Source organism: Aptenodytes patagonicus, chromosome 21, assembly GCF_965638725.1.
Source record: "Aptenodytes patagonicus chromosome 21, bAptPat1.pri.cur, whole genome shotgun sequence".
NCBI lineage: Eukaryota > Metazoa > Chordata > Aves > Sphenisciformes > Spheniscidae > Aptenodytes > Aptenodytes patagonicus.
The window spans coordinates 4,723,001-4,750,837 of record NC_134969.1 but is presented as its reverse complement, the minus strand read 5'-3'; the positions used below and the strand labels follow the sequence as shown (position 1 = coordinate 4,750,837).

Below are 27,837 nucleotides of genomic sequence, written 5' to 3'. Positions count from 1 at the left end.
GGTAGCCACCACAGCTCACAAGCCACGTTTCGGGCTCCCCAGCCCCGTTCCCGCTCAAGTTGACTGGGGCCGCTATTCTCCACGAAGCAGCACTGTTGAACAGACAACATGCAGCCCAACCAGGCCACCCTCCACCCACCCTTGTCCACCTCCACAGAGGAGAAAGGCAGAACAAAGCCAGAACAATCCCCCAAACAAAATGACACCGAGAAAGAACTAGAACAAAGAATTGTTTAATTGCTTAACCCTTTCTCTTCCAGGGACCAGAGAAACAAGTTTTCTGCTCCTTCTAATGAGGGCAGTAAGGCTTGTGTGTTACCTCTACGACTGCAGGGGCAAAGTTTACGAGATGATCATCTTTAGTACTTGAAAAAGCGAGAAGCAATGGTCATTGCAACACTGAGAGAATCCTAGAGTCTCCTAACGGAGAGCCCGTTGCTAAAATACAAAAATAAAGGAGGCATCCCTGCATATCCCAGGCTAGAAAGAGTTAACCAGAAAGAGCAGGAAGAAGCTTTTCCAAAGAGGGGGCTGAAGTAAACAGCAGAGGTCAATAAAGCAACACCTTCTCCCTACTTCCCCAGCATGTTTTTTCCTTCACCAATAAATACAAATTCCTCATTAACAAGCGACAAAGCAGGTAATCTGCCCACAACAAGGGAGAAAGGGGCTAGAGGCAGAAAGATTTTTCTCTCTCCCCTTCTCTCCCATTATTATTTATCTTTTTTAACCAAAGCAGCCATTAAAAAAAAGCGATCCACTGCAGAGGCAGGGAATCTTGTAGCTTTCACACCGCAACTGGCAAGTAAAAGAGCTGCACTGTCTCACAAGGGTAAAACCAACAGAAAATAGCTGCCACAGCAAAAGGTGAACGGGGAGGGAGAGGTCTGTTCTTTTCGGAGCTTTCCATCTCAGTCTCTCAGTTTAAAAAAATCAAAGTCTGCAGACTTTGTCTACTGAAAGCTGAAAAAAAAAGTTTGAGTGGGAGGAGAATAGGGGGGGAAAAAAAAAAGAGGATGCGTCTAGTAGGAAAGCCGTAAGCAAAAAAAGAAAAGGCCAGACCATGTCAAAAAGCCACCCGAGTGAGAAGAATTTTCTGTTGCCTCTGGGTTTTGAAGAGCATTGAGTGCCGGGGTACACTCGGGGCGGGGGGAGCTTGTACACAACCAAACAGGTAAACTGAGCAAGCAGTCACATCTACCGCGCTGGCACTGCCTGAAAACAAGCAAACACGCCCTCAGCAGCCAAGTGACAATCTGTCCCAGGAGAGCTCTGCTTCAGCAGGAGAAGATGGAAGGCGAGTCTGCCATCACAGCTCAGCAGAGCACAAGGGTAGCCAGTCGTTTCTGGGTGGCGAGGGGCGTGCTCCCACAAGACCGGGGGTTCGCTAAGGCTCGGTTTCACCCACACGTGAAAGAGCAGATGGACATCTTTGTCTGAGGGGCAGAGATCAGATCCCAGATAGCTCCACCGCGATTGCAAGGGGGGCGCGGGGGATCTCTCTATGCAGGGAACAGTGTCCTTGGAGAGATGCTGCCAGCTACGAGCCTCTGTGACCTCTCTCCCTCCTGCACAAGGCTCACTCATCTCATAAAGACTGTTCTGGAAGGGAGAGGAAGCCAGTTACCTTGATCAGCCAGCACTGCGCAGTCTCTCTCATCAACGCCTGGCAGCCAGAAGCAGCCAGAGAAGGAAAGGGAGGCCTCTCATCTTTCCACAGCAGGAACAGGAAGACCAGGGATTGCACCACATGGAAGAACAGCCCTAATGCAGCATACACACATGCGCACACACTCCCAGACACACATCTCACACCCCTGGGACCAAGGCTAGCATGTTCAGACCTTCAGCAGTAAGAGATACAAGACAGCGCAGAGCAGTTAAGATCTCCAGGGGCTCTTTGGTCTTAGTTGATAGTCCTAGAAAAAACAACCTCTTCGGATTCGGTTGTAGCAGAGCTGTGTAAGATCTATTTGATATTCAGTGTTTGGCAACTGCAAGAGGGAAAAAACAGGGCTGCATGTTACATGAGAGGGGAAGGAATGGAAGTACAGTGCTGCATTTCTAGGTGTACTCCTGGCTTTGCAGCCAGAGTCAGTGTGTGGAGAGCGGGAAGAGGAAGGAGGGTTCCTGAGAGGACCACTAACCCATCAGATGTTACACCAACAATGAGGCAGAGAAGGCCCACCTTGGCCAAGACAGAGCAGCTGACTGCGCAAAAATGCTGCTGTCTAAAAGCTCAAAACTTTAGTTGCAACATATACACGGTGGCAACGTTCTCAGCTCCAGCACAGGTGACGTGGAGAGGAGAAGGTGAATACAGCTACACACATTTTGGGCAACGGAGAGAGAAGCTCTGGAAGAGTGCTGTTACCAGCTCCTTTCCTCAGTAGCTTTAGCTACGTGAGTCGTAGGCCTCTGATCAAACCTGCTCTCATTGCTGTCACCTTTCTCCAAGGGTTCATAGACCACGGAAGGAAGCATCGGAGCTGGGCAAGCACATCCTGCCCTGCTGAGCTGCACGTACTCAGTGCCTTCACTGATTCATCAACTAAGACAGATGCCCAGGGACAAGACAGGTAATATCCAGTCCTTAATACAACACAGCTACATCTGGTGACAACGTGTTAGAGATGGAAGCCAGAAGAAAGATGTTATGGGACAAAACAGGTGTTTCATGGCCAACAATCCTAAACCAGGGGCCTCTAGCCAGGCTGGTAGCACAAAAGCAGAGTCAAACTTTCAAGACCAAGATCACCGCAGTAAATTCATTTCATAACCCCTGCCCTAGGTTTGTATTTTATTCAGGATTTTAACATCCTCTCTGCAGATGCATGAATGCAGGCAACATCCCCCTGTACCAGATCATACAGCAGCTCTGGAAAAAAAATCACCAGCTTACACTGCTTACAGACAACTCAAAGACCCCTGTTGGGACTAAATTCCACTAAAGGCAAACCCTGGACGCACTGCCATGCTGCTCAGTAGCGTGACGGGAGAAGGAGGAGGTGGTGGCGATGGTTTAAAGAGACGGCCGCTCCTGCCCCTGCCAGCTTGTCCTACTCTGTGCATAGTGCGAAACAGTGCAGTCATTCATCAGAGAAAGTTCAGGACCAAGGAAACTAGGTTCCCTTTCAGCCAAACAATTAGAGGAAGGAGAGGCAGTTCTGTTTTAGCTGGGCCGGCACTGGACTTGCCCCTCTGAGCTGTCTTCATCATCTGAGCCTCCAGCCCCACCACTGGTCAGTCCTGTAATCCGGTACCCCATGTTCAGCAACATCACCTCCAGCGGGTCTGCATTCATTCGTCTCTGGTTAGCTTGGGAAGCACCTTCCATGTCTACGACCACGCGGCCATTAAGGGTTTCACTCTGCAAGACAAGAAGGGAGAGAACTCAGCAAGGCAGCGCTGGGACCAAAGAGGGGCTGCTGCTGCTGCTGCTGCAACTCTCAAGAGGTCCCAGTAGGAAAGACCAGTGCGTGTTACATCTCACGACAACAAGACAGTCTTTTACTGCGGCTCTTACCTCTGGCCTAGGGTTCCACAGTCGTACAACTGGGTCAATGCCGCTGGTGGCCAGGAAGCAGTAACTGGGATGAGGCTGGAGACAATTCACAATCGACTCGTCTCCCTGCAGCACTCTGACAAGGTTGGTGGTTTCTTTCTCCCAGATGAAGAAGGAGCCGTCATCTGACCCACTGACTATGTACTGTGCATTGCTAGGATGAGAGGAGCAGAGACTGGAGATCACAGCTCAGAGCCAAAGCTAGTCTCTAGCAGACACGAGAATCTCAGTTGGCTTCTATAATCAGCAGGCTGCCACCCCTCATGCTTACGGATCCAGATAAAGCTTTCTGTGTTGGTTCCCTCCATCCCCAGGATTCATGTTTTCAATCCCAAATGGCTTTTCTGAAACGCTAGCCCAACCGGGTCCTCTGTGGATCTGCTACTGAACCAGCTATTCATGCAGCCACACAATGAGAAGGGTTTCTGTCATCTTTTTCAACCCTGCAAACCAGCGTCAGCGTCATTTTATGAACAGTCACACGGGGCTACGCATGAGGCTTTATCCGATGGAAGAGAGCATTCTGCTGCTGCTCACACTCCTGTCCTGCATCCCTATTATGCTCTGCCAACATACCTGCCAAAGAAATTGGCCTCTTTGATGTCTGTAGTAGTGTTACAGTGGCCACAATATCGGAATTTGTAGTCGTAGCTGCGCTCCCTCAGCACCATCTCATCCTCTGAGATGGAATCCTTGCGGCCTGTGGCTCGCAGCCGGATGGGGCCACCCCCTTTCTTGTCTTCAGCTGGAAAGACAACAGATTTCCCTCGTCACAATTTGGGGAGGAACATGTTCTAAGCAAACGGCACTCTAGGAAACCCCAACAGCTTTAGAGAAGAGTTAAGGACAATTCCAGCAGGGAGCAGGGCTTAGAGCCCAAGCTTCCTTCCAGATTATCTCCTGGGTACATCAGACCCCTTTTATCATACTCTCGCTCAAGAGCAAACCAGGACCAGGTGCAAGGAAAGAACAGGCTCAGGCCACTTTTTGTGCACAGTAACAATCAATCTCTCTCAGAAGTTGGAGCTTTACTTCAGAGGGGCAGTTTAAGACGAAAATTCCTTGTCCGATCATTAGGTTTTAGTACGACCTTGAAGAACCACACTGAACACTGGCACTCACCGTTATCACTCTTGGAGAAGAGGGCTGCATTGATGTCTCTGTCTAGTGCATCGCAGGCACTGCTATGTGCTTGTTCTGGGAACTTCCCTTTAAAGTCATCCAGACACTCCAGTGCTTCCGCCACATACTTGAGTTCAAAGAGACAGCGGGCAAGACGGAAATGGGCCTTCAGGTGGCACGGATTCAAGGATATGGCCTTCAAGCAGTCCCTTAAAGCATCATAATGGTCCCCATCCCTGAAGAAAAGGGAGGGGTGGATTAGATAGCCCAAGCAGAAACAGCATACATTTTCCACTGCCATTCTGCAGCCCCCATTTCACTCCAAAGCTTGTTGCTTCCAGCTCTCTCCATGCAAGCAGACACCCCGCAAGCTCACATACTAATAGCATTTGCTGTTTCCCAGGGGCACCATCTGACCAAGCCCAGCTTCTTGAATGCACCTCCACACGTACGCAGGCAGCCCTGTAACGTGACCACACAGGGAAGCCCAGCAGGTCTTGACCTGCCATTTTAAATCCGACAGAGCAGAGCTCACTGATAGAACACATTTAGGGAAGTCCTTTGAAGATGGAGGATGCACAAGCCCTCTGGCCAAGCAGACACAAGGCCTCTCCTGCAAGGCAAGCAGGGCCTCGTCAGAGCACGGCAGCTCACGCGTGCCCCTTTGTGGACGCACAGCGTGGCAGCATGTTTCCCTGCCCACAGTCAGAGCCACTTGTAGCCCTCAAGAAGGAGCTACAGAACCACCACACTTCATAGCCCTGATGGACACATGTCTAAAGCAGCAGTCTTCTCCCACCTTTATAGGAAAAACCTTCAAGTTTTAGAAATAAGCGTTATAGCAGACTGGTATCATAATGGATATTTATACCCTATTTACAGTTAATGGAGACTACACTTGATTTCCCTAAGCTCCATGGCTGTGGGAATAAGAATTGCCTCCGCTTGGGCTCTGGAAGCAGGAGAGCCTTGACGAGCCTTGCACGCTGGTATTCAGTTCAGACTGACAGAGGCTGAGAAATCAGCCAGGGCTGACACATCTGGTGTACCAGCATCGAGCCTAAACTGTTCAGAGGCACCAAAATCTGTCTTAAGAGAGTGCCAAGTCTCCATATAATAATAATAATAATGTTTCACACTTGTAACCTACGTGCACTGCACCTACCAAAGTCTGAAACAGTCCCAAGGGGAAGGGGGTGAATTGCCCTGTACCTCCCAGAGGGCGACAATTTTAGATCGCGTGGAGCCTTTGTCAGGGAAGAGGTGCTCCTGTGTCTCCACTCATTAAAGGGAGCTCCAAATCTTTGGGTTACATGCCGAGCGGCGCTTATTCAGTGCCACAAGCATGTTCTGCAAACTATTCATCCTATTGCTCCCTCCCGTCTAGGTGGATATTGGCCACATATTACAGCTTGCTAGCCCAGTACAGAAGGTGGAGCGCCTCGTCCATGGGATCTGCAGCAGAGCAGAAGAAACATGGTTCTTGAGGGCTGTCTTTGCAGCACTGTGTCTGTGTTAATCCAGGAGGCTGGATGCACAGCATCAGGCCACTTTTGTTCAAAGAAAGAGGGAATGCAAGTTACCTGTTATGATGACAGACGGGTGTCTCGCATTTTCAGAGCTGACTGGGCTATTAGCTGCTTTGCCACCCTCAAAAATCCTTCAACCTCAACTACCAGTGTCAGACAGCCCAACAGACTGGTGTGAAAACGTACACATTGAGATGTAAAGCAGGCACTGACTTCTCCCATTGTTACAGGTTTGTCTCGGCTTGTGCAAAAGTGCTCTCACTAGAAATCAGCGAAGTACTGTCAACGTAGACTGCTAAAAGCAATCCGGGGAGTGATGCAGTTGGCTCTTGCGAGCAAATTTTAAAAGGACAGCCTTAGAAGCGCGAGATGGCGGATGTGCAAGGGGAGGTTAGGAAATTACAGACCTTCCTTTTTTCTAGATCTCTCTGTTATTCAGAGAACGAGGCCAAAGCAAGATCTGCAGTGTCCTGCAGGGTGGCCTACAGCTGTTCCTGCTCCGAACATGAAGGACACCTTAGAGACACACGGTGGTTCAGCATGGGTCACTGTCCAACTGCTTCACCTTCCTTCTCAGTGACATCCCAGCCACCTTCTGCCATACACCAGTAGCCGTTCCTAGCAGAGAAGTGCCCCGCCTCTTCTGCACCTGAGAAGATATCAGCCTAGTACTATTTAAATTCTAATCATTGCATGCCACAGAAACCCATTGTGCATATATTTTCACATCTTCCTGCTACTGAAAACTGTAGCAAAGCACTAGCTGACACACGGAAAGGTTCAGATCTGCCAACATCCTTCGGGGAAAAAACAATTCCTATAAGAGAAATGTCATTCATGAGATCAGCACTCAGCTTCTGTCGTCCATTCCTTAATCTCAACCTATTGTTCTTCTCCCTCTGAACGCTGAGGTCTTTTTGAGGCAGCTCCCAAATCTCTCCTATTGCAAAACAGCCACTAGGCCAGTTACCAGCAGTTCACAACAACTGCTGGCTGCTCTTTATCTGGCAAGAAGATGAGAGAGTTCATACTGGGGATTTCAGCAGGGAGAGGAGAAGGCTATCCTCACAAAGCAAATGTAGATGAAGGACCACAGCTATTTTAAATATGTTAATGGCAAGTCATGCTACTCAGTCTTACTCTGCTCAAGGGGACAGATACTAAAATAACTCAGCTGTATCTTGCAGATGCAGCTCTGGCTGTTGGTCAGAGAAGACATTACCTACTGCAGAGGCTAACAGCATTTTGCAACAGTCAAGACAGAACCTCCCCCAGACGCTGAGGCACCAGTTGCCACCTCCCCAGATCCCTCAGAGAGGTTTGTTTCCAGTCAAGGGGAGTGTGCGTTAGCTGGGGTAGCGCAGGAACCACCAGGTCACCTCTGACTATCTGCAGTGCTAGTTACTTGGATAAAGCAGCAACCAAAGCAACCCCAGGCAGCCCTACTGCAATCTTGTATCACGAGATAGGAAGTTATAAAGCATAGTAACCATTACCTCATCTGTTGACAGCAGATTTAGAGCCATACTCTAATACAGATCAGAACGATCCAAAGAAACACAAACACCCGTGGAGACACTCATAATGTTGTTACTCAGAAGTGGATTTTCAGTTTCTTTTTAAAACAGGAAAGGAACAGAACATTACTCAGCATGCCAGTAGGCAAAACGATGAGCTTTTACCAGCTGTGCTTGCCTGTGCAGTATCCGTGGCTGTCATTTCTCTAACACATGCTGCTGCGCAATCCCCTTGTGCTGTGCCAGAGCTGACCCACTTAACGGCCTGATCCAATAACCCGAACCCTACTCCACACATAGGGAACCCAGGTGCTTCGCAGCGGACAGCGAGGTATCCGTGGTGCTGGGAAATCAGGCACCAGCACTGCCTGCGACACTAAACTCTCTGATATTCTCTGCTTCCTTACCACTTGCGCTTCATGTAGGCAGCAGCTCTGTTTCCATACAGCATGGCATTGTTGGGGGCTTTCTGGACTGCTTTGCTGTATAGCTGGATGGCTTGAGTCCACAGCTGGCAAGCAAAGGCCTCGTTGGCTTGCTGCTTGATTCTCTCCAGATAGGGAGGTAACTCCACCTGGGGACTGAAGGGAGAGAAGAAAGGAGCACAGGTAAGCCTCACATGCTAATGCTCTGTTAACTCCAGTTAAATGGCTGCAGTGTTTTGTTCTAGCTTAGCAAGTCCCAGCAAGCATTAGCTAATACCAAAAGTTTCAGAAAAAGGCAGAAGAGACCATGTACCTGAATAACCTGAATTTAGGAGGAAGGTTTCTTTTTGACCACCTTTTGACTGTTTCTATTTTTTCTTTATATACAGGCATCCACTCAAAATTGAGCAGTGTGTATTTTAAGCATCTAATGCCTCAGACTTCACCAATACGTCTTTGCTTTGACTACATAAACAACATTTCCTATCCTCTTTTAGCAATGTATAACAGAACGCAAATTCAGAAGGAAACCAAGCATCCGAGTTCCCTGGGCTGCACAAGGCCCATGCTCAGCAACCCAAAATTCCAGCCGCATCTCTGCTGCCGTGGTGGAGGGGCCATCTAGAGGAAACAAGCTGAAAACATTCAGCAAAGTGACTTTGGTGGAACCTAGACTACCCATATATGGTATTAAGCAACTGTGTCTTGACTTTTAACCATGTCTCATCAGCTGGAGGAAAAACAGTCAGCAAGATGTGCTTCAAGTCTGCTTCTGCTTCGCCCCAGCTGCATTTTGCTCTTAAAGAAAGCAAGCAGCAGGAACAATGGAAGAGGGCTCTCCATCCGTTCCCAGGCTCACATGCAGACTGCAGGAGTAATGACTCCAGTGTCATTGTCGTAAAGTAATTTTGGCTGCTTCAGTTCAGTTTGCAGCAGGCAGGTGACCAAAAAAAAAAAAATGGCAAAAGGAAGCAAGGCTCTTTTGACCTGACAGCCTCTCCCATCTACCAAGACACAGTTCCTGCAGGCCAGGAAGTAACAAGAACTCAGGACAAATAAGAACACCGTGCTTCCGTGCTTCCAGGCCTGAAAAGTCATTTTTTAGTTTTGTCTGCAGTAATTCATCATAAGAGGGGAAAAATCCTCACGGACAACATTTCTCCCAGGACGCTCTTGCCTGATCTGACTCCTGTTCATAGCCCATGCATCAGAAGCAAATACAGCTCCTAGGACAGAGACCACTTGACAATCCAGCCAACACGCAAAGTGGATTTGCACTTCACACCCTGTTTAGCAGCACCTAACCCTGGCAAGAGGAAGAGGACAAGAACAAAGCCATAGGGCTTTCATGTAGGTAGATCTGTCCCCTTACCTCACATGTGCTCTTCCTTCAGACAAGCGGAAGCCATTGCTGTGGAGATGGATGCCATTCGACACTCCATTGGTAGAGGTTTTTCCATTCTGCACTTCTGAAGGTTAGGAAGGAAAAAAAAAAATAGATATACAGCCATGCTAAGTATCAATGTAGATTATACAAACTAATATCTGAAGCTTCAGGGGTTTATTTTACAGCAGAGTCAAGTCAATGCCACAGCCCCATTCAGAGCAGAAATAAGACTTCCATGATTCCACATGGCCCCCCCACCTCCAGCCACCTGGCTTTGATTTGCCTTCTTACATTTACTACAAAATCTCTGCAGTATCCTTCGCAATACAACTCTAGAACAGAAAACTAGATACACATAGAACTAAGCATACACACACAAAGAGAGGGCAGCTTGAACTGCCTTCAGACTGAGTCTAGGCCATAATCAGAGTACCCGACTGATCACCAGAAGCCCGACATTTAAAATTGTCGAAGTATTTAGTAACATTAGCAACTTTGTATTTTAGATTGACTCAGATAAAGAATCATAGAGCCAATTGTTGAACATTTAATAGAACAAGGAGGCTGAGGGGAACCACTGGAGGAATCCAGTAAAGGAATTCTAGATGCTTTCTTCCTTTCTTTTTTTTCTTACCCTACTGCTCAAGGAGCAGTTCAGGCTGAAGTAATCCTCTGAAGGTCACGCAGCCATATCATCTGCCATTTCTATAGAAGATATTCAGCTTCAATTTTTACAAATTGCATTTATGTTGCAGCCGGGAGTGCTCCTGCGGCCATTTCACAGGTTGGGAAACTGGGGACACTGTCCAACCAGTCTACCGAACTGCTCGGAGATTTCCGTGTGCAGAGACATGCATGCACATGAAGTTCAGCCTTTGTACCGATACCGCCCTTTCACAGCCTTTGCCTGAACTTCACGTGCCCGACAGGGTGGAGCGTTCGCTGCAACCGCACCACTATGAGCCTGTTCAAACGCTGTCCTGCCATTTAAAGCGTGACCTCGCCAGATACCACAGTACAGAGCACCCACATGCATTCAAGACAGAAGAGAAAGGCAGGCAGGGCATATATTTGCTATCATGATGTGAGTGTTAGGTTAAGGCCCAAGTCTAGCTGAGTACACAGATCAAACTCTGCCAGAGTGCTCTGAGAACAGGGAAGGGGCTGAGCAAGGAACACTCCCTGATAAGAGTCAGCCTCTGCCTGGGGAATGACGCTGCAGCCATTCACTGCGTACTGCCTGCAATATCTGTGTACGAACAGGCCCTGTAAGAAACAGGGCCAGGAATAAAAAGGCTTTTGGATTTACTTACTTGTCAAATAAATGACTTTTTGATTCAACTATCTCACCACCAGGAGGGATATTAGTGCCAGGCCAGATTCTTAGACTAGGGAAGAGACTGTTCTGTCTCCTAATGGGTGTATAAGGGGATAACAGATGTATTCTATGTTTTATTAGTAAGTTTTAAAAAATAGAAACATTATACCATTTCCATGCCTGCCCACAAAGTTTTCCCCCTTAGTTGAAGGCAGGATACCAGGACCTCAACCACTCTACAAAGTCTACTTTATCCTTTATGTCCAGCTTTAAGCATTCTCCTTAGCTCACACGGGCATACACCTCTCAACAGCTCACTTCTCCCCTCAAGACACACGTTTTGTCACTCTGTAGAAGGGCTTTAGAACTCAGGGTATGAACTGCACTGCACAAACAGCCCAGCAACAGCCACGTCCTACTTCATTTTCCTAGTTCCTGCCCAGATTGGGCTGCGCCCTGAAAGAGAGTTGTGTAGTACGTGATTTCACTCTGCCTTCCACTCACTTTCATGACCGCATCATACTTACCCCCTGAAGTATGGCACTTCTTTGGGAGGAGAAAAGTGTATGGTCGCTGTTTGTATGTTAGATCAAACAAATAGACCTAAGGAATGAACAAAGAGAATGAGACAAAAAATTCATCAGTGAAACACGGATGCTCAAGTCACAGAAATAAACCAGGGCTAGACGGGTATATGGTGCCACATTTGTGTTTTGCTATTTCCAATTTTCTAACTAGGAATCTCGTTTATAGAGATGTACACACAGGATGATGGCAGTACCAGTGGCATGTTCCATTCCAGCACTGGGCTCAGAAAGAATAATGCTGAGAAATAGGAGCCTCGTCTTACTCAAGAGGTAAGAAAGTCCTCTCCACACCTAAAGAACTTAAAAGATGACCTGACCATGAACTAACCTGCGCAGAAAGTTTCAACTCTAAGATGTTTTAACTACTTTAATTAACACAGTGATCATAAACAAATCAAACATTTATTGGCAGAAAAGAGGTGGTACGCTATACTGGGGCAAAAGTCTCTCTAAGCTGAAGCCAGGATTTCCTGAGAAACTTTGAAAGTAGCCCTGCGAAGCCCTAATTTAAAACTGGTATAGGAATTGACAGCCCAGATCAGACCTACAATTCATCTAACCCAGCACCTTCTCTTAAAGGGAATGAGTGCACATGTGAGAAAGAGACCTGTAGAGGACAACCACAGAGTAACCTGCACACAGGCAAAGTTCCTGCTTAATCCATGCTGATTAATGCTGTCAGGAGGATTTTCTCATTTCACTGATAGGCTTTACAAAAGATCCATGAATATCACCCAGCGCTTAAAATTAAAGCAATCAATATTACAGGTGAAGGCCTTTGCTTCTGTAAGTTCCTTATTCACTAGGTTCTATTACAGAAGCAGTTTGATGTTTCAAGAATGAGTTATGAAATCTTTTCTAGGTCAGCAAAGGTCAGCTCCAGAACTCTGGGGTTTTTTTTTCCTCTTCCAGAGAGTGAAATGTGAATTGGAGAACCGGAACAGAATGCCGTTCAAGTGGCAGCATAACAAATAAATCCCTAATACCAAGCATTCAGTCTGAATGAATCAGAAAGCAGTTTAAAATCAATCATATTACCCACAGAGAAGTTGCTATACCCGTTTCGAAGAATGCACAACAACGTATGGTGGCCCAACAAACACAACTGAACGTGAAGCTTTCTGCCAAACTTTAGCTGTCTTCTTACCTGCTCCCCTCCCATGTTGACTAAGAGCTCAGTGCCGTCAGGACTGAAGGTGACGTATGTGGCCACCAGAACTCTCAGCCGGTTGTTGTAGTCCGGAAGCTTCACTGGAAGGTGCCCTGCGGAGAGGAGAGGTCCATACATATTAGCGTAACTAGTAACCGTTGTCTTTGTCCTACCCCAGCTGCTCCCTCTTACAAGAGGTTGTTAGGAGAGCGACGTCACGAAGCGCACGCACCTAAGGGATTTTCCATTTCCTACTGCTGTTTATTGAACCCTTCCATCAGCCACCAAAACACACAGATGCGCATAGCTGCCTTTTCACAAGTTCTAGGTATCAATTCTGCAAGGCCATCTCCGTATGAGGAGAAGGCTGGATTGTAACTAGCTTGCTAACAATGAAGTCTGCAGAACCCAGCAAATCTCAGTTTTAGGGATTCACTACGGATTTGGCTTCTGTGATTTGCAGCCATCTGCAAACAAATACCTCCATCTTCAACCCTCTAATCAGGTTTCCTTAATAAAGCTCTTAGCACAACCAAACCACGGCTCCTAAATATTCGGCTCACACACAGGTTCTTTTGCTTCAGACAGCAGATGCGTTGCATGACCAATTCAGGGGACCTAAGAAATCCTCTAGTGGGACTCATCAGAAGCAGGACTGTCAAAACTGGTCTGCTGAACATGCTGGTCTAAGATACTTTTAAAAAACCAAATATTTTGGGGAAAAAAGACAGTAAATAACGAGCACTGGAAAAGAATGTCATCTAGATTGCTCAGATACTGCATCGCTGATTCTTCATCTGCAGGATGAAGACAAGCTACTTCTCTTCTGTGCCAAAAACAACTGGCCTTGCTGGGACCAGTTCCAGGAGAAAGCCCATAGCGCCCAGGTTACCCAATCCTTGACTTTCCAATAAAAGTGACAAAAAGACATTTACGCCAGACAAGAAGAAGTGAGGCCAGCTGACCTCCACACACCACTGCCAACTCAGGGAAAGTGGGCAGGTAACATAAACAAGAATTCACAGCACAGAGGTGAAATAAACTGCAATGCCATGGAACATCCCTGTATTAGAGAAGAGCTCTTCCAATCAGCGGTTTCTCGTGTGATGGGTAGAACTCTGATTCTTCAGGCATTAACTTAAAGTCCCATCAGTCACCCCCAGCACAGCTCCCAATACCTGCCACGTAGTACTGTGCCGCACCATCCGGGAGGGGTTTCTGCCGGTCGCAGAATGTGTGTACTCCAGCTGAAGGACTCTGCTTCATGCTTTTTCTAGCCAGAAAGAAGAAGAGTCTTATAATCACAGCATTCAAACCTGATCTACTTCTTGTTCACGCACATGAGAGCAAGACCTCATGCCTATACAGCTGTGCAGTCACAAGCCTGCCTCACAGCACCCCAGTGTACTCACACAGATCAAAAAGACTGTGGGTGATAGAAGAGATTGGGTAAAACCGCACGGCGAGACAGGCAAGTGCCAGATGATTGCAACTCCCCCTTCCCACCAGAGCCTTGAACAGATTTCTGTACCACTCACGTCTGCCCAGGAGGCCCAGAAAAGCCAGTTGCCATTACCTGTGGTTGTGGATCATGCGTATGTCATAGAGCCGCACAAAGGGTCCACTTGCCCCTACTGCTAAGTAGTTGTTATCTTGGGGGTTGACCGTCAGGCATTTGGCCTCCACCAGCTGCCCGCAGTACTCCGTCAGGTCTATCAGGACTTCTGAACGTTTGCTGTTCTCTCGCAGATCGTACTGTCTGCAAAGGGAAGAGAGAGGCAATCCGTGTCACTAGCTAACAGAGGCAGCAATCGCAGAGATGTTAGCTTTCCACGGTCACCAAACTGAAGACCACTCAAAGCAGCACATTTATACTGCTCAGTAGCGACCTATGCTCAATTATATGGCCTGTGCATGAAGAGATGACAGTAACGACATTAACAGCCATTTGTGCCACAGGTTACTGGAAGCATCTCAGTTCAATACACACTAGGCCTCAATATCAGGATAACCATTAAATCCAGCTCTATAATGTGCACAGATTTATTCAAGTTCCAAATTAAACTCCAAGTCATGACCTCACAAACAGTAGCTCGTGTGAAAAGTGGAGCGGACTCTCATAACAACATTACTCATTTAAGAGTCTCAGTGACTCTGGAGGGAAACGTCGCTCAGTGTTGTATCTCCCTTCCATTTGACATGGCTGTTCCTTTCTTGGCCTCCCTTTTCAGTGGAGGAAAACAGAGGAGCTGAGGAGAGTATTTATCAGAGGAGTCTACATTTCAAGATGAATCTTTCCAGTTTCAAGAAAGGGAGAGATTAGCTTAAACTCTTTAGTATAGAGACAGTCTCTCTTCAGATCTGTGCATAGTACATCCTGCAACGGATCCTAATCCAATTAATTTTGGGGCAGAACAACTAGAGTTCTGTACCTGATTAGCCCGTCTTCTGCTGCACTCCAGAAGGTGTTAGGCCACATGGGAGCCGTGGCAATCCGTTTAACCCTGTTGGTGTGATCTCCAAACATGTGGATGGTCTCCTTGACAGTCAAGTCATGGACATGCACCTTGGAATCTGCAGCTCCCGTGATGAGGATCCGATCCCCTGAATGCGGCAAGAACTGTGGGAGACAGATTTGACATTCAAACTTGAGAAGTGCTGAGGCTGTTTCACATAGACACCGCTGAGCTGTCCCGGCAGGTCACAGAGCAGCTTGCTTTAGGAACACAGGATGGCCCACGTTATTACCTACATTACACACGTGCCAGTGTGCGCACTCAAGAGTCACCAGCTACAGCAGCACACAAAATAGTCTCTTCATCACACATCCCAATTTGCTACAACCATTTCCTTTGAATTTAGAGAGAATGAGATAAGCCTGGGAGCTGCATAAACTAAGAAGTGCAGGTATTACATTTAATGCAATTTCTTCCTAACATTAGAAATATTAAATTATTGGGGGGGGGGGGGGGGGGGGGGGGGAATTACTTGCAGGAAAGTGTTTCCCAGCAAGGATCTATTCTCCTGCTGCTTAGGTTGCTGATTTTGCTAGCCGTTCATTCCTTCTAACCATATACCTTGACCGAAAAGATGTTTGCAGTGTGTCCCGTGTGCATAGAAAGGAGTTTCTTGTGGTGCAGAGGATCCCAGACAATGGTATGCTGGTCATCAGAGCCAGAGGCCAACAAGCTAAAAGAAACAGAAGAGAAGTATGCATCGTGTATTCTTCTGTTCTAAGCTGTGACCGATTTCTTAGAGTGGTTTGACCACAGACAGCCATTAAGTTAATTCAGCTAAGAAGCCCACTTCCTCTCTCTCTTCTCAGCTATGTGTTCTTGTTGCTCCCCATACACCAATCCATTCAGCCAGTTCAGGGAGCTAAACCAGCCAAACATCAACTCCACAGAAAACAAAGCGAGTGTTTTGCGTTGGTTTAGCTCATTGAATCAGCTCACCACAGATTCAGATGGCACAGGGGAAAACAATAGGAGCATTTGGTCAACAACAAAATGCAGGGCCTCCATTTTCCTTATTAGCCTGGCTGCATTAACTGCTCCACATCATCCCCGAAGCCAAGCCAAGGCATTCATTCCTGGACTTTGGATGTGCCCAAGCAGTCCCAAGCCAGGGCTCATTTAGTGATTCACAGACTGCTTTTTAAGTGTAGGGTGTGGCGGCGGTATTGCAAGGCGCTGTTCGCCTTCTACATCTATCTTCATTTGAAGCGAAAGAATTTGACATCTGCAACCATCAGCTCTTTTAAACTTATTTCCTTGTAGCCAGATCTCTTTCAAATACATGGAATTTTCACTGGTAAATAATTCTGAAGAGTATCAGACAGCAGACTTTGGATCTTGTGAGAGTCATGCCAAGAAATATACGCTCTTCCTTCCATCCAGCCATTTCTCATGCAGACACCCTTTATTCCGCTTGGCTAAGAGAAATGCTCTTATGTTTAGTTTCCCTCTAAAACTGCAGAGAGGGGTAAATGCTCTACCTCCCTCCCTTATATATTTGTCCCCCAGCAGAAGCTTTTAACAGCATGGTGAAGGGGGTGGGGAAATGTCACTACCAGCTGGGCAAATCCTAAAGATCCATTATAATCCATAATACCACTTAAGAGAAGCAGCTTTCAATCTCCACTTCTTAGTCTGACCATTTCCCTTCTGAACTCACTAAAGGAGCATTTCTAAGAATATCCAGATATATTTAACAAAATAAAGCTTCTTTTGAAGCGTGAGCTCTACTACAGTTCAAAACTTTGAGCTTGAGCTTCACTTTACGAGGAACGGGAAGCAGCTGCTTACGATAAGGTGACCTACATCCTACTCTTGGGAGAACCTGGGGTTATCAGTTTGTTGACCCCCTGAATCAAGCCACATACTTACTCTCCTTTTTCATTCCATTCTAGACAGTTGACACACCCAGAGTGACCCTGAGGGAAAAAAAAAAAAGGAAGATGGTATTACACAAACTTCAGACTTATCAAACAGAGCTGTTCTAAGACAAGGACACAGCAAGCTCCCCGCACATAACAACTTGTTCCAATACAAGCAGGGTTTTTTTTATTTTAACCCTGCAAAAAACCACCCACATGGCAGATAAGCACCTCCAGAAAAGACAGACATGCTATAGCAGTTGGGGTAGAAAAGGCAAAATGAAACAAAATAAAAATGTAGCGTCGATTAAAATGGCAGTTTAGTCTCAGAGGCTACAGATGAAATCCTGCTGTACGCATGGAAAGGTGACTTTGCTTCAAAAGCTCTTGGCTAGGCTGACAAATTACATGTACAGGTTCACTGGGAACGCGGGGAAAATGCACTTTCGGTAACTCTTTTAGAAGCACCTTGCTGCTGGGTGACTAGATCATACATCTTCACCCAAATTAACTAACAGCTGCACCAGGAAAGACTGAGAGAGCATTGAGTAGCGTTTGATATGGGAGATGCGATTGAAAAGGGGGACAGAAGAATCCTTCCTCCCCCAAACCAAGAGAATCTTAAGATCCTTTTAAGCTGTGTCAGACTGCAATACAACAACCTATTTTTTAGGCAACGCATTACGCTCTTCAGCATTAGAGCTGAGTATCTTGAACAGTTGACAGTCGCCTTCTTCAGGCAACACTGCTAGGATTAGCCGATACACACCCGTTAAAGGCTCTCTCGTAGGTGCATTAGGTAATGCAGAAAGCTCACAGAAGATCTCACTGAGCTATTCCTGGCTCTAATGCAGTTTAGGGGACTAAGTAATCAGTATCTATCCCATACAAGAGAGAGAGTGCCATACACTCCCGCAGGCTGTCCTTTCTGCAGTAGGTTGTACAACAAGTAGCTCACTTTGCTCTTTGAACACTGCCCACTTACCTGCAATTCTGCTTCTAGGCCCAGGCGTCGAATGAATGGATCGGTGACATGATAGTGTCGTTCGAAGCCCAGCGCACCCCTCTCCTGCATGAAGCAAACAAGCGCCACACTGACTACAGCAAACAAAACACTCCTTTTTCCCTTCAAGAGAAGATTCAAGAACTTTAAAAATCAAGCAGGGACCTTGCCAGGTATTGGGGTGTCCATAGCATCAGGTACCTGTCCTGTAGTAGGGAGACATCGTTTGCATCGTCTCCAGGTAGGCAGTTTGTAATCCTTGCTCCTGAATTGGTTTAAAATGATGTTTATCTAATTGCCAGGCTCCAGCTGGGCAGCCAGGACAAGGTTTGAGAGGCCCACACCAAGACAGAGTAAGTTGCCTACTTTGGGCCAGAAACGGAAGATACAAAAGAGCTTGGCAATGCCTGTCATTATCCCTTGGCAAGGATTTCAGAAGCAACTCACTCCTGAGGACTGCAGTACTAGGCCACAGCTGCTCAGACGTCTGCCATTACACAGAATCGGTTGGACTCGGTGACAGGTCTTTTCCAACCTAAATGATTCCATGATTCTATGAATCTGTCCTGAAGCACCATCACCAAGGGGCAAAGTCTTGGGGAATGTAACTGGACAGCATCCTTTAGAGATGGCTCATTTCATCAGAAATGGAGTAGGAGTATGTAGCTGCAGTACCACAGCACAGCCTGTTCTACAGGGAAGAGAACAGCTGCCACAGAACTGCGTCAGTACAAATGAAGGTGAAGAAAAGCAGGACAGTTGTTTCCCCTGTGATCTCACAGGGTTCACAGATGCATTAGCAGATGGCTTCGATGAAAGAAGGCCAACTGCAGAGGCAGGCATAAAGAAAAGGGAATGCAAGTCATATTTTGGACGGAACATCTAATGTCCGAGGAGATTCCTTCCTAGGACACGATCCAGCCTCGGTCCCGTCCCGTGCCATGCTATAGTCAGGCGAAGACAACTTCAGCCTTCGTTATCACCATTTATAGATGAGAACACCAATGTCGAAAACTATACTTATGGTACTAGGAACACGTTAGCAGTCACAGAGCAGACACAAAGAACTAGCGTGCTACATTACAGCTCTGCAGACCGCTGTTAAGTAACGAACTCCATACAACAAAAGCTATTTGAAAACAAAATGGAGACAGATATGAGGGGATTGGAGGAAAAACAAAACAAAACAGGCTTTCTGTAGTAACTTTCATTACAAACTTCAAACCCCTTGACATATTTTTACAGATAGCATTCCCAAAACACTGCTGGGCCCAGTGCAAGGTGCTGCAGTTATAATTGCCTTGCTATGGCAACCTCAGTGGCTTTGTGAGGTCTGTGCAGTAGGATATTGCTTTTCCTACAAGGAACTGTCAGACTTAGCAACCTTCCCAAGGTCACACATGAAAGTCTAACAGAGCAGACAGTGTGAAAAAGTCCCAGGCTAACGCTCTAAACACAGAACCATCCCTTCATTGTTAGAGCAGCAAAATAAATCTTTGCACATGGATTAAATTACAAGCTTATAATACAAAGTTTGGTACCAAACTGCAAAGTGAAGTGAGCATTCAAGCTCCTAGTTCCTTATTCTGGCTGCTAACAGACCACTTTCATGAATGCTGATTACCAGCAAAGCTGCAAATGATTTAAGGCCTCTGAGTCCAAGTAATAATTGCCTATTGTGTCTGCTGTAGTTAGTCCTTTCACGTTAAGAGATATTTCACAAATGCAGCCATCAGATGACTGATCCGACCACCACCGTAGAAGTTTTTCCCTACACAAAGGAAGCAAACACACCACTCTTTAAAGAAAAAGAGACAGAAAGAGACTGAGACAGAGATCATTAACTTTACTACAGTCAGAAAATACCTTTGATGGCAAGATCACACAAAGAGAACACATAAAGAAGCAGACAGAAAACTCCTGAGGGAAGCTAGCTAAGGGTCCTTTATGGTGCCCAAATACAAGCAGCCAGATTTCTCTCTTCAACATTGCTCTCAAAAGGAACAGACCTGCTGATGTCAAACTAGCATGGTGCGCTCCTGCTAGGGAGAATAACTGTATTCCTGTTATGCCATACGTCATCCCAGCTCTTCATTAAGGACAGCGGTAAGTCCTATGTGTTTGTTCTCTTAAGCTTATTATACAGCTTATCAACACATAAGTAGCAGAGATCTTTGCAGAAGTAAAGGCAGCAACACGAGTATTTCCCAATCCAGCGTGAGCACTGATTCTCCATCTGCTCTCCGCCCAACACAAGCGAACACTTGGCTAACACATACCTTGATCTGTCTGTGGACGATGTCTCTGGTAATGTTTGCTTTTGCCATCTTCTTGCAATGGGGCAGACGAAAAGAAGCTATCGGAAGAGCTGCTGTGCATCCGAGCATGCCAACAGAGCAAAGATCCACACTAAGGGCATTTAATTACCTGCAGGACAGAACAGGGAGGGAACAAAGGCAGGCATACAAACATATTAGGCCATTCATATACAACGTCAAGTACTTTATTGTCAAAAACCAGCGGTGGCTAAGGACTGAAAAGTTTTGCATAAAGGCTCCTTGAAGAAACTCAAGGATGGAAAGGAACAACGTAAGACCGAAGAACACCTGACTTAAGAGGCCATCCCCAGTTTGCAGAGAAATTCAAAACGAGCAGAACTCCTGGACTAAACCAGCCTAGAAAAGCCACGTTTCTATGCCAGCAAAGACCCTGCAAGTCCAGGGTAGCATCCTGTTTCACAGCTTGCCTCCCACCGTTGCATGTCCACTCGTGTCCAATGTCACGTTTCCCAAACTCTGCAACCAACAAGACTCATTATATTGTGAATAAATAAGGCATCGATATTTTCGGCCACCTCTTCTCTCTCATTTACTATGTTTGATTATCGCCAAAAAACAAAACCCAAACCAAAAGAGCATAAGTGTTCCTTAGAAATCAGAACAGCCAACCATCAGGTGACACTATCATCTGAACACCCAATTACATCAGCAATAGAAAAGCGGCGATCATTTGAAGCTGTATTTCCAGGAGAAGTTAAGAGTTTTCCACACTCTTAATGGAGTTCCATATTTAATGCGCTAACCTAAATAATTTAAACTCCATAAAATTAGCTACACTTGCTAGAAAACATTCAAATTGCAGAGTGATTGTCACAACCCTGCTCCGGCCAGGCTGCCTAGCAAAGGACTAGTCAGTCCCTGAGAAATAATGTAATACATCTCATTTACATACCGCAGGCCCTGTGCTGTCCCTTTTTGATATTTCTACAGTTCTCTTTAAAAATAAATAAATAACATTTCAAACACCCATTTTGTCCTATGTAACCCAATAGTTTTAAATTCTCTTTAAAAGCGATCACAAGCAGAACAAGCCAAAATTTTCAAATCAGTCCTCTTTTGAATGCGGAAATGCTGATTCATTGAAACAAGAACATTTCACAGAAACGCAGAAACAAATAACTCCGCTGAGGTCAGGCAGAAGTTTTGACAAACCCTGCCTGATTTTCTACTGGTTCATCTGTCAGGTTGCTGCAAAGCGAGGGCTTCCACCATCAGCGACTTCAGGGTCGTGCAGCCGTACCGCACAGCAAAACCACGAGGCTCCTGCACCCCAGGATCCCCAAAGCCCTGGGCTTCAGCTTCAATTTGCTTTCAAAAAACTGTCAGCGTGCATACGCAGGCATTTCCCCATGGGTCAGAAGTACCAAGAATTCATGTTTCCTCACAGAAAGCAGAGTTGTCCAAAGTGGAAGTTCTGATCACTTTCCTAACACAGCTGGCTCCTCTGTGCAGCTCCGCGGTGGGCACAGAAACGTCGTTAGACCTACAGACAGCAAGAAAAGCCGTACAAACAAACTGAAAATCGGATTTTCTTGCAGTGGGCTCCTAAGCAGGATTTTTAGGGTAGCCATAGGATCTCTCCAATACAACACACAGAGAAAAGGCACAGCTGTTTGTAGGTCTCCGAAGATGAACGTCCCTACTGCAGACGGCAGAAGCCAAGCAGCCCTCACGGTTGTATTCCAGTCCTATTTTGTACGTATGATGAGAACTAAATTGATAAAATTCCCACAGCGAGAGCGCAGGCCTTGAACGCAGGGCGAGTCAGGACGATGGGAAGACTCCGCACGCCAAGCCTGCCCCCAGTCCATGCCCAGTGAGGGCTAACGAGGCCGTACTTTCACCAGGACCGATTCAAAGCCCAGATGTAAACACAGCAGCCCAAACTCACCACAGCCCAAGTCTAGTTTCTGCAGCAGACGTGTCCCGTCAGCCAACGTCCTCTGCCACACGTCTCGAGTTCACCATGGCAGAAGCAGCTCAATGCGCACCCCCAGACGTTGGAGCAATCAGCTGAGATTTTGTTGGACCCCATCATCTGTGTTAGTGCATAAATTGGGGCTCCCCTAGAATCCACCGGTCAGCCTGAAACTGAGCTAGCGTGTATGTATTTGTCCATCATGTATGTATTTAATCCACATTCCTTTTACTCCAGAAGTAGCACCAGGAAAGCTAGCACGCACGCCCAGGAAGACATCTCATGTTTTAAGCATCTTTAACCTCACTCACTCTCATGTTAAGTAATAGTTGCTTCATTCCCAGGCTTAATAGCAAGAGGCAGCACTGCGACTGCCTTTGATCATCAGTATTTCACTCTAATTCTTGTAGTAGGATGATTAAGCTATCAGATTTTGATAGCTATCCTCTAGCTTTCCACATGAGCTTAGCGTACGTATTGTTTTGCCTGTTTATGGAGACAGCGTCTATAAAGGGACAACAACAACAACTGCCCTCATGAACAGCTCACAAGCATGGGAAGGAGAGGAAGCAGGCACCCGCGCCAAAGCGTCTCGGCACAAGGGCGGGCGGATCACGCTGACTCTGCAGCTCAGAGGTAAACACGGGCAACCAGGACAGACCCATCACTACTTGTGCCCAAGGCCAGCTCTACATAAACATGCCAGCGGGGCTAAATAAGCCACATTGCTGGAGACATCCACGAGGACGTGGTTTCCAGACACACTTTTCTGCTAAAAGAGGACTGCTAACTCAAAAAGCAGCTTCAAGTTTGGATAGACTAAACGTGCAGGGATGAATGGTATCTGTGACCTCTCTCCTCTAGCTTCTCCAGACACCATTTCCAGCTAACAAGCCTCCACCTGCCCCTCTCCTAGGCTGGATCCCCACAGACTGGCCTCCTTAAACAAACTCTCCAGGATACGCAAGTGTTTTCTCCATCCATAGCTGCAACAGGGCAGAGAGACCCTCCGTCGTTCTGCGACGCCTCAGCAGCTCACCCCTCAGGCGAGGGACTCTGGTACTCACTGTACAAAACCCAAGATCTTCTTACCTCTAAGATTATATCCTGAGGCTCCCCTCCTCCTCCACATAGCCCTATTAAACACACCAGCCACCCGACCTCACGCAGCACTTTCCTGCAGGAACCTGTGACCAGTGACTGATGACAGTTAAACAACTTTTTCCAGAGAAGCGAATGATCCATTAACCCAAAGTGCATCGTAAAGAGACACGAGGGACAATATTCCAGCAGATCTCAGCGCCTCAGTCTTGTCTGCAGCCTTCCACTCTTCTTAGTGCTTCCCTACAATGTTCCCAGACTCTGTCTGCAGTCCCCCCTCTCCAAGCCGCATCCGGCTAACCCTTCCTCTTCCCTGCCAGGCAGGGACTGATTGTCTTCCTCTTTAAGAGCAGTTTAGTTTTCTTTTGATCTTAGGACCCCAAAGAGGCCTAATACCATGCCAGAGCCAAGCAGGCAGTCACCTCCCCGGCTGACAAATGACCCACTGCTCTCTTAAGACCCCTGGAAGTATTTTTGTCAGATTTCCTACCTCTAGTCACAGCTAATTTCTAAACAGCTCCTTTTTACTCAACTCCTATCTAGCAAGAAACAGCACCAAATGACCTGAAGGACACACATGGAGAAATGCACGTTCATGGGAAGATACAGATCTCCCATACTCTACAGACAAAAATAACCCATACCAAGAAGCCAGATTACTGCTAAATAAGTTATTGCAAACCCACTAATAGACTATAAATCCACTCTTTGACTGTATGAACAGGATGCTCGGAGGGAACGAACATTCCAACCGCCCAAAACCTACCACTCCTTAAGAGAGACTCAAATTCCCTTGCTCTGCAACAAAGTCTCCTCTGCCACAGCATTTTATACCTTCTGGAACTCTGAAACACGCGCTGGCCGGGGGAGCGCAGCACTACACAGGAGCTTGCTATTTCTGCGAGTGTTTTTAGGAGTACAGATGTGTTGTGGAGCTTCCCAACTCTCTGGACAGGTCATTGTCAGCTGCGGTAACTCAGTGGTGTTCTCAACAGATCGTCGTTCAGCAGGTCTCAACAAGGGATCAACACACCTTAACTTTATTTCTTAAAAGATACAGGTCAAGAAAATCATCCATGAAATCGGCCCTTTGGTTGACAAAGCAGAACAAGCCAGAGTTTAAAACAAAACATCTGATGCAAAACTGACTTTAAACGTACTAATACCAGCATCCAAGGCTATGCTAGCAAATTGTTCAGTGTCTAGTATACCTGAGATGCTGATGCATGCTTTTTAGCAGTTGACCATTAAAAAAAAAAAGGACTGGCTTGGAAAAAATAACAGGCAAATGGGAATGCACAAGTCTAAGATGTCTCTTGCCTAGACAGGGCTTGGTTTGGCAACTGAATGTTGTAAAATGCTTAAAGGCCTCCCGGCGTATACGTATATGCTTGGCCAAGATGACTCTTAAGTGCCTTCCTTGCTTTCACGATGCTATTTTTTGTTGCTCAACAGGTATTCAGCAGTAAGAAACCACAGCTGCAAGGCTTTGGCAACCTTAAATTACCGTGGAATCTCAGACAAAGAATTAAGAAAGTCCCAAATTCTCATCCCACGTCAAACTTTGTCCATTAGCCACAACTGGTCACAATCACAGACTCGTATTCACCACGAATATGACACTTACCTAGTTCACGAGTTAGCAGTTAATACATGTAGACCTCCTACTACGAAAGAGGCATTAAGCGCTCTTAACAGTAAAGATTATATTGACCACACCACTGTACATGTAGATCAACAGTCTCCAATTACGTTAGAAACTGACCCTGGCATAAAGCATAAAATCCCCTAGGATTTTTAGGTCTCCTGGGAAAAAAAAAAAATATATATAAATAATCAAAGAAGAATAAACTGCATCTCTGATTTCTTAGACACATAAAGGCTTCCCATCATGAAGCCCCTTCAAAGAATCTGTCCATTTGTTACCACTGAAGGCATGTAAACTGGTATAGGACGTTCCTCTTTCAGCAAAACCACTGTACAAATTCTGTTCACTTTTAGATGTATTGTTTCCTAAACCATTCATGCAGTTCTCTGGCTTTTAACTAAACCTGCACAACCAACTCATGATGAAATGAGAGGATTAAGTCCCAGTGACAAGGAACAATTTAGGATAAATCTGCACTGTTGCTACCAGTGATGACCCCACAAGCAGCTCCACTTTGGCTACACGTAAGAGATCATCATGACCTTTTTTGGTCATTTATTAGATGACACTGGAGCACGTTTCTCCATCAACCTCCAAGAGCCCCTCTGCGCTCAATTCCAAGCAAGGACAACCTTTCCCCATCCCTCACTGTTCCAAACCTGCCTGGAATACAGGACTAAAAACCTGGGATCCGGATACAGTTGTCACCTCATCCACAGCAACAGCCTCTTCTCAAACGACATCCTGAAGCATAAAGAGGACCACCCTACCCACAGTTAGCTGTAGTTCGCTCGTCGGACTCTTCTGCTCCTGCAATGCAAAGCTCCAGAGGTAGGAAAAGAACTTTCGCAACACTTGGCCTTTAAATCTGCAGTCAAAAATTAACAAGCCACAGGTTTCTGCAGGCTGCGGGCTCGAAATCTGCTAGGCTGTATTTACACTGACAGTAACTTAAGAGCCTCTTAAGCTCCTGGAAAAGTACACTTTTAAAGGGTGCTTTGGGGTGTGGGGAAGAAGTGGAGTAACAAAATTCTCTGGCTTTCCCCAGCTGGCTCTTCTAATTTTCCTGAAACATTTGCTCTAAGTCTGGCAACAAAGCCTTGACATTGATAACGCAAACAATTTAGTCGTTTTCATATTGAACGGTCCCAACGCAGCTAGGATTTGGGAGGTTGTTCCTCTGCTTGAATGTATTTTCCCCTTGCAGAACCACCTGCACGCACCCCCCTACCTCACCTACACACACAGCAACGCACTGACACAGAGAAGTGCCCTGCAGACGTGGGCTTCAAAGTTCAGACCTGGGGACCACTGCCCTTCAGAAAAGCTCCGTCAACACTACGAAACTCCGTAAGGCAGCAGGACTCCTTCTTAAATTAGCAATCTTAAATACGCAATCCAATTCCTAACTGTTTGGATGCGCCCAAGTTTCTCAGTCTCCAAACTCAAGGTCATAGAAAAAAGCAGCACTCTGCACACTACAAGCCTTGCAGATACACAACTCATCCCAAAGGAAGATTCCTATGACCCTTCCCTTAAGCATCTATAAATTAATTCACCCATCCAAATACCACCTGGGACCCAACCCAGCAGGTTTCTTTCGCCTCACAACTTATTTTCCCTATCCTCTTTACCTTGACTTTCCAAGAGGTCACGGATCAAATTAAAATATTTACATACAAATAGGTAGATTTTTTTTAAACAAACCTAGAGAAACAAGAGGAAATGACCTGGTTAGCAGCAGACACCTCTTAAAAAGAAGGTTTTGCTACAGCTGAAGGAGTTGCCAGGAGCAGCAGTCGCTCCCCAGGACAGATGGCTCAGAACACGGAGCCAGCCAACAACAGAGGAAGGAGTTGCTTACAACAGGGGTGGACAGGAGAAGAGGCAGGATCTGAGACCTGACAGACCCAGCACAAGAGGACAGTAGCGTCAGGGAAACTTTGATACGCCCAGAGACGCTGGCCCATACGGCGGTTGTAGCTCAGGCAGCAGCCCTCTAAGCTGGCATCCTACCTCTACCCTTCGTCCTCCAGCTGACATGGCCAGCCACAGGAAGAAAGGGAAGATGCAAGACAACACCTCAGCCCAGCACAAGTAACAGCCCGATGCCAAGAGCCACATGGCCCAGTGGCTCCAGGAGGGAGTTTAGCCAGCGGACGCTGGCAGAGGAGGAAAGGCTGATCTCCTCTCCAAGGAAACACCCACCAGAGCAGGGGAGAGTTTCACGTGAAGGCTTTAGAGAGGGAAAGGTGAGCAGGGGAGGGAGCAGGGCAGAGTCAGCCCTTAGGAAAGGGGAGAAGAAAGTGAGGACGGGGCAGTGCCAGCTGTGGGAGGGGGAAAGAGAAGTCAAAAAGCAGGGGCTGAACCTGCCAGGGGGGTAGGTACCAGCCAGAGGATGCAGGTATCAACAGGGCCGGGGGGAAAGAGGTGCTTGGTTAGAGGGGGAGGGCAGGCAGAAGGGATGGGGAAAATGGGGGACGAGGGGCTAGATAAAGGAGGGCTTCTTAAGAGGGATGGGGTCGGGCTCCTCGCAAAGAGGTGGGGGGGGGGAAACGCCTGGCAGGGAGATAAGGAGGGGGGGGCACCTGGCAGGGCCTGGTGTGGGGGTGACTGACAGCAAAGAGGGGGATAGCAGGGGGTGCGCGGGGGGAACTGTCAGGAAAGGGAGGCAAGGGGCGGGGGGGGGGGGCAGCTGACAGGAAAGGGGGTGCAGGGGGGGATAGCTGACGGGGAGGAGGGGCTGTGGGGGCGGGCGGGGCCCGGCCGGCCCGCGGGACCGTTACCTGTCAGGCCTCCCGGGTGCGGGCGCAGCGGGTACTGGAAGTTGCGAGGCTCCATCCATGGGGG

The 27,837-nt window shown here is 47.0% G+C and overlaps 1 protein-coding gene across 1 annotated transcript; it reads right to left on the bottom strand.

Moving 5' to 3' along the window:
* Nucleotides 1–217: 217 nt before the first annotated feature.
* Nucleotides 218–27,837, bottom strand: WDTC1 (WD and tetratricopeptide repeats 1). The gene is made up of 16 exons (XM_076357383.1): nucleotides 27,774–27,837; nucleotides 20,261–20,408; nucleotides 17,964–18,047; nucleotides 16,989–17,035; nucleotides 15,678–15,789; nucleotides 15,033–15,220; nucleotides 14,177–14,359; nucleotides 13,779–13,873; nucleotides 12,598–12,713; nucleotides 11,391–11,466; nucleotides 9,531–9,627; nucleotides 8,141–8,314; nucleotides 4,688–4,923; nucleotides 4,142–4,310; nucleotides 3,527–3,719; nucleotides 218–3,370 (listed from the first exon to the last, which is right to left on the bottom strand). The coding sequence occupies exons 2-16, from the start codon at nucleotides 20,366–20,368 to the stop codon at nucleotides 3,173–3,175; spliced, it is 2,076 nt and encodes a 691-aa protein (XP_076213498.1). The 5' UTR covers nucleotides 20,369–20,408; nucleotides 27,774–27,837; the 3' UTR covers nucleotides 218–3,172.

Bases quoted from the DNA above. Each gene is read 5' to 3' on its own strand.
- WDTC1 (XM_076357383.1), bottom strand. From the start codon at position 20,368: ATGCTCGGATGCACAGCAGCTCTTCCGATAGCTTCTTTTCGTCTGCCC. The intron at 17,036-17,963 runs GTAAGTGGGCAG...TTTTTCCCTCAG, and splicing joins GCCTAGAAGCAGAATTGCAG to GGTCACTCTGGGTGTGTCAA. The intron at 8,315-9,530 runs GTAAGGGGACAG...CTCTCCCTTCAG, and splicing joins GAAGGAAGAGCACATGTGAG to TCCCCAGGTGGAGTTACCTC.